Source organism: Pinus tabuliformis, chromosome 5_1 (genome assembly GCF_031772625.1).
Source record: "Pinus tabuliformis cultivar Carrire ecotype Pingquan chromosome 5_1, CPIR1, whole genome shotgun sequence".
NCBI classification, from domain to species: domain Eukaryota; kingdom Viridiplantae; phylum Streptophyta; class Pinopsida; order Pinales; family Pinaceae; genus Pinus; species Pinus tabuliformis.
The window spans coordinates 775,871,552-775,882,121 of NC_142305.1; the positions used below are offsets into that span (position 1 = coordinate 775,871,552).

The 10,570-nt window shown below is 40.1% G+C and overlaps 1 protein-coding gene across 1 annotated transcript; it reads left to right on the top strand.

The window, feature by feature from the left end:
• Window positions 1-343: 343 nt before the first annotated feature.
• Window positions 344-1,051, top strand: LOC149167240 (uncharacterized). The gene has a single exon (XM_089430420.1). It carries the CDS (start codon window positions 344-346, stop codon window positions 1,049-1,051), a length of 708 nt encoding a protein of 235 aa, XP_089286546.1.
• Window positions 1,052-10,570: the final 9,519 nt, after the last annotated feature.

The window sequence follows — 10,570 nt, forward strand, 5'->3', positions numbered from 1 at the left end:
GTTAGTCAACTTGCACTTGCATCATGTTAAACTGAAGTATACATCCTCTGCTTCCACAATCAGATTAACCTATCATCCTTCGCTGATTTTTTTTGGCATGTTCAAAATTCTTCCGCATACCAAGATCGTGCAGAGGCGCAGAGACATCCTATGGCATCCGGCTAGCATTCTACAGGAAGACGTTTTACAGGAAAATACAGCAGAGTCTTCTAGAGCAGAGAAGCCTGAGTTTTTCTTCATCAAGTTTGGAGCTTGAAGAAAGGTGAAAATAGCTGAGGTGGATCATGCTATTGATTTTATTGTTCATTCACTTGCACGTGATATTGCAGAGGGTATGAAAGCCATGGAATTGCTTTTAGAGCTTTCAAAGGATATGGCTGTGTGTGAACAGATTGGCAAGGTACAAGGTTGTATCCTCCTTGTAACAATGTCAAATAGTGACAATCCTAAAGCTGCTAAGGATGCAAACGAAGTTCTGGAGAATCTCCCATACAGTGAGCATAATGTAGTGCAAATGGCACAGGCGAACTATTTCAAGCCTTTGATACAGAACCTGAGAGAAGGGTCTGACACAATGAAAATTGTTATGGCAAGTAAGTTGTCAGAGATAGGTTTAACAGATCAAAACAACGCTGCATTGCTCAAAGAGGGAGTTGTATTTCCACTTCTTGAAATGATTTCAAATGCTAATTTGAAGTCAAAATTAGCAGCCATTGGGGCACTTCAGAATCTTTCAAGTTTACCTGAGAATGCTTTACAAATGATCAAAGATGGGGTGGTCCGACCCATCTTGGACCTTCTATGCACACCACTGTCAACTGTATTGGCTTTGAGAGAAAAAGCTGCTAATACCTATGCAAACCTTGCTATGTCTACAGCATTGCCCCAAAGAACAAATGACACAACAGCTGCATTATTGGAATCTGATGAGATCATATACCAGCTATTATCTTTAATAAATTTGACACCACCTTCAATACATGGAAGCATTGTTCGAGCATTCCATGCCATTTGCTGTGTACCAGCGGCTGTTGAGGCAAGGACAAATTAAGAGAGGGAGGAGCAATTCAAGTATTGCTTCCCTTTTTTTGAAGCTACATACTCTGAAATGCGAGCTTATGCTGTGAAACTGTTGTTTATCTTGTCTCAAGATGGAGACAAAAGAAAATTAGCAGAACATCTTGGAGAAAAATATATGAAATGTTTAGCAAAACTTATTTCAACATCTTCAAATGAAGAAGAGAAAGCTGCCGCAGTCGGAAAGTATTGTCATGTTAGGAACAGAAATTTGAATTAAAGTTAACTAATGGAAAAACAGTGATTTTGCATGAAGTGAATCTACCATGAAACAAACTGGAAAGTTCTGGTGTTGTTCTAGTTAGATTTGTTTATTTCAATACTTTCCAAGGGGTTCACAAGGTCTTTTGCAATAGCCAGACTATTCCATGTGAAAGAATTCTTAAAAGTGTGATTCGGTATGAAGTTTTGCTCTACTCCTGGTTATACAGCAGCTTGAAACAAAACTTGGGAATTCTCATTTTTGGCCTGTTTTGAAGCAATTTCAGATTGAAGGGAAATGCTGATTCATAGCAGTGATATGTGAGCAAGTCATATTTTCTCTGCCCTTGATCTATCTTATGTTCTGTTCTGCTTCTGTTATCAATTCTTAGCAAAGTTCAAATCCAAGGTTAAGAATGCCATTTGATTCAGTTAAAGGCCTGGAAACACTTTTTCCCATCCAGCTTTGGCATGCAATATCTATTCTTGGGCAGTTCATTGTACTTGTGTGCTTTTATAATACATTAGACTTGCCATTTGTGTTGGATTCGTCAGCTTTCAGGCAGCAGCACAGTTCAAGGAGAAGGCACCCCCAGCCAAGCAAGCAAAGTCAGAGAAAATTGGTTCTACAGGAAGTTAGCAGACTATTTCTACAGGAAGCCAGCGAACTGTTTCTACAGGAAGTTTGAAAAGAGGGAAGCCAAAGGAGGAATCGACCGAGATGTTAGCCAAAGAAGCCACCAGGGCCATCAAAGATGAGGAGAGATATTGGTTGCTCAGAGGATGAGCAACACTTTCAGTAGGGGGGTGGTGATGAGCCCCAAAAATGGACAATTATTTGGGCTCATTCAACCTCCTAATTTGACTTAATCCACCATTCTCATTAGTCTATTGCATGTTTTTGATTATATTTATGTTAATAGAGTGAATTTGGTTAGTCATTATGCCAACAAGTCTAATGGGTGCTTTGTGTAGCCTTTTTGGTCAATTTGGAGACAAAATTGAAGGTCCTAATGAGCACTTGGCAGCCAAATTCGTGGGAAGACAAGGGAGAGGATTTGTAGGAAGGTGTCCCCTTCATTTATGGGCCCTTACCTCGAATTATCCACCATCAGCTCGGAGTTCAAGGGCCACCGAATCAATCAGCACAAGGGCAGCCAAGCAAGTCAAGTAGGACTGCTGTTAACTCCAAGTTTTGGGCAGCCGAGTCCCTAAAGTTTAGGAGGACTGTTGGGTCCTCAATTTGTATAAATAAGAAGGCTTAGGGCCTCATTTTGGTTAGCCAGTGGATGTTAGCTAGTTAGCCAGTTAGTCATTTTGGGTAGCTAGTGGTTAGTCATTTTGTAGCTGGTAGTTAGTCATTTCATAGTCTTGTTGTAGTCATTTTGTAGTTCGATTTTTAGGCAATAGATTAGTTTTGTTGTCAGCTCATTTTCAAGTTCTCCTTGTGGACAGTTTTGATGTAACTCTTCATTTCTTGATCAATAAAGATGAATCCAGCTTTGCACCAGCTCTAAATCTCTCTTAGGAGGCTGTAGCTCTTGGGGTTGGGCCCATCTCAAGCGCCCAGTACCTCCTTTGTTTACCTTTATGTGTCTTTGCTGCATTCTGAGAATAAAATCTGCTATTTTGTTTTGTTATTTAGTTTGTTTTTTTGATGAGTAAAATAGCTTTTCATGCTCAGATTTAGTTGATAGGTTGTTAACAGAAAAAGCTTCAAGAAAAGGGCCAACAAACATCTGTGGTTTCACCTCTCCCTCAGTGGGATCAGGAGCTGTGACTAGGATGACTTTGCTGCCCACAAAAACACTGACTTTGCTTTGCCATGCAATCATTAGTGTTTGGTTTTCATTTGCAGAAGTTGGTTACATGTTCAGATCTTTGAATGCTTCATTTCATAGTTAATATACATGGTTTCCTTGAAAATAAAGCTGCTGTCCATTCTTGTTACTGTTAGCTAGATCATATTAGGGTAGCATAACTAGATCTTTGTTTTCTTGCATGTCTTTGTTTGTTCAGTTTGAAAAACCACTTGCAGAGTACCTATTACCCTTCCGTACCTGCACATACTCCATCCAACCTACCTATTTCATCCTTCACTCAGAACCCTTACCTTACATTTACCTCATTCGCTTACTTTGCCATGATTCTCTTCTTCTTGTACAACATCGTTTCATCCCTCCTTGAACAAATCTCACCATCTACACCTTCTCCTCAACTCCAAACTCCAAGTCTTGAACTCCCCTACACCCCTATTTCACCTCCATACTCGTTCCTCCACCTTTTTCCCTCCATCCATTCTCCAAAATCCTCTTTTCAGAACATCTTGTAGAAATCTTTGAACATCCTATAGAACCCCTGCAGACTTCCTGTAGAAGCTCATAAACACGGTTTCTTGGCAGCCAAACTTTTTGAGACTCTCTGGAAGGGTGTTAGGGACCCTTTAGACCCTCTCTGAACCTTCCCAACCTTTCCCAGCGCTTCTCCTCCTTGATCCACCTCTGCACAGTGAAAAGCTAGTTAAAAGCACATGCATTATAATTCTAATAACTTAATCAAAAATACAAAAAGATGTTTTCTTCAGATAGTGATAACTTAGACACATGCATTTTACCTTCCTAGAAGCAATGGCATCTCTTTCAGTAGTTTGCATGCTCTCCTTTGCGTCAGTAGGACTAGCTGGTAGAATTAGGGTTTGCTAGGGTTTGCGTTCCTTTTTGGCTTTCATTTTCTTTTCGCAATTAGATTAGCTTCCTTCGAGTTAGCTTTCATCCATCAATTAAAAAGCTTCTTCTAAGAGCTCATAGAAGTTGGCTTAAGCTCCTAGCGGACTTGTGCCAGCTGACCAAGTGACAGCTGCGGCAAGAGCTAGTACTTGTGCATACAGCACCGTCGCTTCCAAGTTTGTTACGAACTACCGGGTTGATAAAATTAAAGAAGGGAGTTCCAGGAGTTGTAGCATTATTGCTACAATACTGGGTCCCACCAATTTCACTGATAGTTCTTGGTTCCACTTGGAAATTTCATGATCTCTTACTCATTCCCGGGCGAATTCAGAGAGGCAAGTGTCATATGAGTAGTTTCTAGAAGATTCTCTAGGTTTCCACCTAGAAAACTGCCCCTGCCATTTGTCTGCTCTCACTCATCACACCCTACAGAAGGGATTTTTAGTATGCATCGCACCCTTAACATTGAGTAGTCTGTATGGTCCAATTTTGAGCAGTTCTGAGTAGTTTTTCAGGGAGAACTTCTAGGAAATGATGTAATCAGTTGACCTTGATCCTTTAGGGTATGAAACAACACTTTTAGGGGTTTAGAAGCCCTTGGTTTATGGAAATATTTGATTGGGTTGCAGTGCCCAAATATTTCTACAACAGTTGCCCCCTAATGCATGAGGTCATAAATCTTCTGATGTTGGGTGAAATGCTTTATCATGAGGATCTGAGGTTTTCCGAACTGGAAGTTGACCTGTAATAACATACAATACAATACATTATCTTCATAATATTTTCATGATCTAGCTGAGGCGGGCATTGCCATGCTGAGCTTTATAAATTCATTTTTATGTACATAGGATAGACAATTGTCTATGTGGCAGACTGATGATTCTGGTAGAGCCATCATCCTTTAGCTTGGATGATTATCTGTGCAGCTATGGTGTACATTTGATGTCTTTATTTTTCTAAATATATCGCAGCCCAGATGGATGAAACTAGATCCAGGGTCTTCAAACTCGTTCAATCTTCACCCGAAGTACAAGTCGATCCATGTGAAAAGATGTTCTGATGTCAAACATGGAAAGATATCACATGATTACCAGCCAACGATGTAAGTTGTTAACAGGTGCGAGAGGAATCACCAATAATGATAATGACCCTTAAGGTACTGCAGTACAATTCACATGGTGTGAATACATGAGTCGATGTCGAACACAACGGAAATTCTTTCGATCAAAGTCCATTGATGTAAACATGTCGCAGGAAGTGAGAAACTTGCCATTGAGGCATGAAAGCTTCAAAGTATTGAAAGGGTTGTTCCTAAGTCAACTTCTTGGCTAATGAGCTGATGTCGACAAGAAGTGACCTGTCGTAGGAGGGCCTTAATTAATCCCACATCTACGACATGGAATGGAGCAAATGATTTTGTGGAGGTGAAAACGATCTGATGATACAAGGTTCAGGGTGGTGGTCATGAAAAAATGGAGCGTGAAGGTATTGCAATAGATGAGGCATTAGCTGGGTTGGTGAATTCTCTGAGTGACTTCTCTTGAACATATCGGCGACACTGGAATGGATTGGTAGCGTTAACCCCAAAATGGATGGTACGGAGGACCAATGGTGATATGACCAGTGAATGGAATAACCCAACCTGACTCAATCATGGTGATGGAGTGAAAGTGTCATGTTAAAGAGCAACCTGCTACCAATGAAGTTCTTCAAGTTTTCTTCCCTTTTCCCTAGTCATTGCTGACTAGTACCTCTTTATTTTTGTCAAGCTTGAGGAGGATAACATATGCTTGTTCTATAATTTTCCCTTCAGGAAAACCTGTCGCTATGTTGTAGCGAGCCTAGCGACAATGAAACTCGCTCTTGTCTGTATGGACAAGTTTGTCGCTATTGTTTTAACAAGTTTAACGACCAAGATAACTCAGTCCTTTTCAGTTTTAGAGAGTCTGAAAAGAGATAGAAAGGAAGCTCCATTAGTCCTTTTTCGTAGTATAATCCCTTAAGTCTGAAAAAGTATTAAATAATACAATAGGGATGACTTTTTCGATCACTTTAGCGAGCTGAAAAAGACAAGAACTCGATATTTTTGTGTAATGATCCCTCAGGTCCAAAAATATTAAAATATAGAGGAGGGATGGCACTTCCAATCACTTTAATGAGCTGGAGAGGCCAATTTCGCGACAATCTTTTCATATTTTATGAGTCTAAAAAGAGCTTAAAGGAGACTTGTTTTTTAGGAACGAGTGATGTTTCGGATAGGAACTGGTTCCAGGTAAGGTTTGGAACTTTTCAATGATGACAGTGTAAAGAAGGTGGCTAATAGAATCACTAATTGCAACCATTCCTCAAAAGAGTAAACAATTAAGTGGAGGCGTATGATTGGCTAAAAAGTGGAGGTGATGGTAAGAACATGACCAAGGCTCAAAAGCTGATAACAATGAGATCACAAAGGTTATTTACTGAAGGTGGGTTCATTTTTTAATGAGCTTGAACACTAGTGGAACATATGCTCATTGCTAGGTTTATTTTTTAACGAGCTTGAACTTCGCGGAAACGTGCTTGTGCTAGTCGTCTAATAAGGACGTCTCTCATCAATAGGTTCATTTTTTAGGGAGCTTTCCAAATGCGAAATTTTGCTCTAGAGCCTTTTGTATGCAAGCTAGGAATGACCAAATATTGTCCTAAGGGTTAAAGAACTACTGAGGTTAGGTAGGATAGTTTCTCGCTGAGAAACATTTCCTTTGCTTTGTCGTCATCGCCGGTCCCGACAAAGGTGAATGGTGGATCAGACCAATCACCTAACTTAAGCAGTTGAAGTTAGTAAAACTATGGGGTTAGAGTTACGCTGGTCACTTTTCACTTGTGTAAAAAAGGTTTGCATGCCCCCAAGTATAAAGAGAAGTAGAGTTTCCAGGTTACCATATGGAAGTTCTTGCATTAAAGCAAGGTTGTTTCGTCCACATTGCAGACAAAACACTTCCTTGGCTCTATCCATCGAAATAGACAAAGGTGAAAGGTGTGGATCCACTGCCAATCACATAACCTTCGACGAGGAAATCTTTTTCTAGACTGATCCCATTTTCCTAAACAGATGGGTGTGTCAGATTGGTCATATATCCTACGAGGAAACCTACCTTATATCTGGGGTTTTCCTGCAGAAGCAGACTAGGGCGCATGTCCCCTGGGTTTAGTCCCATCCACCGAATCACTTGCGATCATCAAGTGAACATATTGGAGGTTGATAAGACATTCCTTGTGTAAAAAGACCATTTAGGTATGGCATTTGAATAGTAGCCGTGTTTGAACCGGGGAACAAAAGCTGGTCAACAAGTTGGACCATTCTGCCTTCATACGGGAAACACATCACCCAAAAGAGTGAGGAAACAATAGCTCCCATGCTGTAAATGTAGTCACGCCCAAGGAGTAGATTGTAATCTAGAGGCCCTTGGACTACCATCACGTTTAGATGAATGGTTTTCCTTCTCAAAGTTATAGGAAAATTTGGAAGGATCCTTAACGGTCGACTGGTTCCTTTATTGAAGCCTGACAGATTTTGAATCTCAGGCAGAAGCAATGGTGAACCAAGTGCTTTCCAAGTAGTTGAGGAAAGGATACTCACAGAAGCCCCTTCATCTATGATAGTACCAGCCATGATCATTCTGTAAGCTTGTACTATGATTCAGAATGGTACATTAGATGGTAGGTGAGGTCTCACTAGTAGATTCCAATCAAAGGAAATGACTAGATTGCTTGGAGGAGGGACCGAATAAATGGCCGGATGAATCTCTTGAAGTGAGGAACTTCCTTCCTATGGTAGAGGAACGAGCAGATTGCCCCCATGTTCATCAGATTCTCTATTAACAAAAAGAATTTGAACAGTGTCGTTCTCATTCTCTTTGGGGACTATATCATCTGAAGGTGGACCTTCTGAAGACAAAACTGGGTTGACTGCCGTCTCGACCTATTGACTTTGGTCTAGTGTGGACTCAGAGGGTTTATCTTCAATGATATGTGTTTCGACCAACAACAGAGGTGTGTCAGTTGGATTTTCAACTAGTGATGGACTTGGCAAGAGTTTCTTGTATCCAGGAGGAAGTCATTGCAGTGAAGCAGGACGGTTATTCAAGGCTCTTTTATATTCGTCCAGGAAAGGGCAACGATGGAGGGCATGGTCGCCTTCACACAACATACAAGGAAACTTAGATCTTCCTTTTTTCCCATTGACTTCATTTTCACTAGTTGACGGTGTACTCTCAACATGATCGACAGAGGTTGAAGACACCGAATTGTGCAAGCGGGGAGACTAGTCTCTCAAGATCTGCGGGATGCAGGGACAATCTTGATGATAGTGGTCTCCTTTGGAAATGACACACAGAGATTTGGATTTGGATGGTGCAGTGTGTGGATTTTTTTCCAGATGATGCATGGTTACCCCCTTTTGCCATTGGGCTTCTTCTTCTTCTTCTTCTTCTCCTTCCCTTTCTTCTTCTTCTCAGTTACTTGGTTTTTAGTGTTACTAGTTTCACCAAGCGAAGAAGAAGAAGGAGAGGGAGAAACAAAAAAAGTGGAAGGTGGGGGAGCAACTTCAATATCATTTGGTTGCTGATTTGATTACTGAGGGATTACGGTGTTTTGAATGACAGAGGTCGAGAATAGCCATACTGGCAGGCCAATTGTGAGTCCTGGAAGGGACAATGTAGCCATGTGTGGAGCACCAATATCTCCCCAAGAGGAGAAAGGACTAGGATTCCCCCCAAGGGGAAATCCTTGATTACTGGACTCCATTTTCTCAATCTAAGACCAACAAGGGAACAATGATGTTATTCTGAATAAAATAAATTTTATGACGCTTTGACACAACTTTATTTTTCCATTTTTAAGAGTTGAGAAAAATCTAAAGATGACTCTAGTCGCCTTCGATTTTTAATGAGCTTGAAGTGACAAGTGCTCAGATGGACCTTTTCTTTTAAGGAGTCTGAAAAGGAATGAAAGTGACTACTCTAGAAATATAGACAGAGGGATTACCAAACCAATCGCAAAACTTCAATATACACCTCAATGGTAAATTTACCGAGGACTTTATGTATGGAAGTCAATCTTCCCAAATATTGTGCTCAATGCATTGCGATCGATAGGGCGGCAGACACAGCTTCCTAAGGATAAAGGATATCAGCCTATTATGGTCTCCCAATATACAGTCGATGATACATGGGAGCACAAGTCTATACTAGCACTTGTCTTATCAAAGAGGAGGAATCACCCAACCTACAATGAAAACGATAGTTACTAGGCTTTACGACGCTGGAATATGTCTCTAGCCTAGACTTCTAGATGTTGTACGTTAGGTTCCAAAGCATTTTTATGTTCATTGAGGTTTATTTTATAGTTGATCTTTCTTAAGAAGTTTTCCTTTCAAGGTTCACCGCATGATGTAGATATACAACTCCTAAATATGCAATCTAAAATGATAAACAATCGTTTATTTTCTTTTAGCAATGAAAATCCTAGCTACTAAGGAAAGAAAAATATGATTCTTTCAACATAGAGCAGAGAGCACACACTAAATGCACTTTTCTTAAATCAATTTCCGCATGCAGGATAAATGCAAATGCACATGCATGTATTTTTTTTTCAGTTCCCTTAATGTGAGAATGACGAAAAGAAAACTAAGTATAAATCTAAACTACTTTTCCTTGAAGTGACACTTTAACAATTTATTTTCAAAAAACGAAAGGAATACTATGACAACACTTTCTCTTTCGAATGGAAAACTGTTTTTGACACTTCAAAGAATTGATAATTCAAATCAAATATAATGGCAAAAGTGTAATTGACTATCTAAAAGAGGAAGACTTTACGACACTCTTTTTCTTGATTGAAAACGACAGTCGCAACACTTTCAAATCAAAATATGACAGTTCGATTAAGCTATCGTTTGCAAAGGAGGACTGTAAATGATGAAAAATACATAAAAATAATTCACAATTCCTTATCAATGGAAGCTAAATAATGTGAAGGAAGAAGGTTTCAACAGTGATATACTGATCATAGATAGAAAAACTATTGAATAGAGCTGAAAACAATGAATAAAAAGCCAAAATCTGGAGGCAAAAACAATCTCATTCAATCATCGCACCTGTCCTTAAGGAAAATAGGGATGCATCTCACCTGCAGCGCACGGGAGGTGCGATGCATCCATACTACCAATGAGAGATAGTGCGATGGTCCAGGGACAAGACTGAGCTTGGTTTTCACTCACAGTTTGCAGCTAAGTTTAGGGATTTAGGCTGAGCTTATGATAGGCAGTAAACACAAAGTATAGGGGCTGATCTAATGAGGTTACTGAGCTACCACCAGGGCTCTTAGGATGTTTGCAAGTCAGATGCTCAGTTCATAAGCCAACTCGGAGATTGACTGAAGCAGTGTTGATCTACTTTGTAGTTGCATAGAAAAATCAGTTCGAAGGCTAATTGGCTTAACTTCAGTCTCTGTCTGTAGTTTATAAAGTAGACAACAATAACAAACAAACAAACTATTCGCTCCCCAGTGGAGTCGCCATTTTGTTT

Excerpts from the sequence above, each read along its gene's own strand:
- LOC149167240 (XM_089430420.1), top strand. The coding sequence starts at position 344 with ATGGAATTGCTTTTAGAGCTTTCAAAGGATATGGCTGTGTGTGAACAG.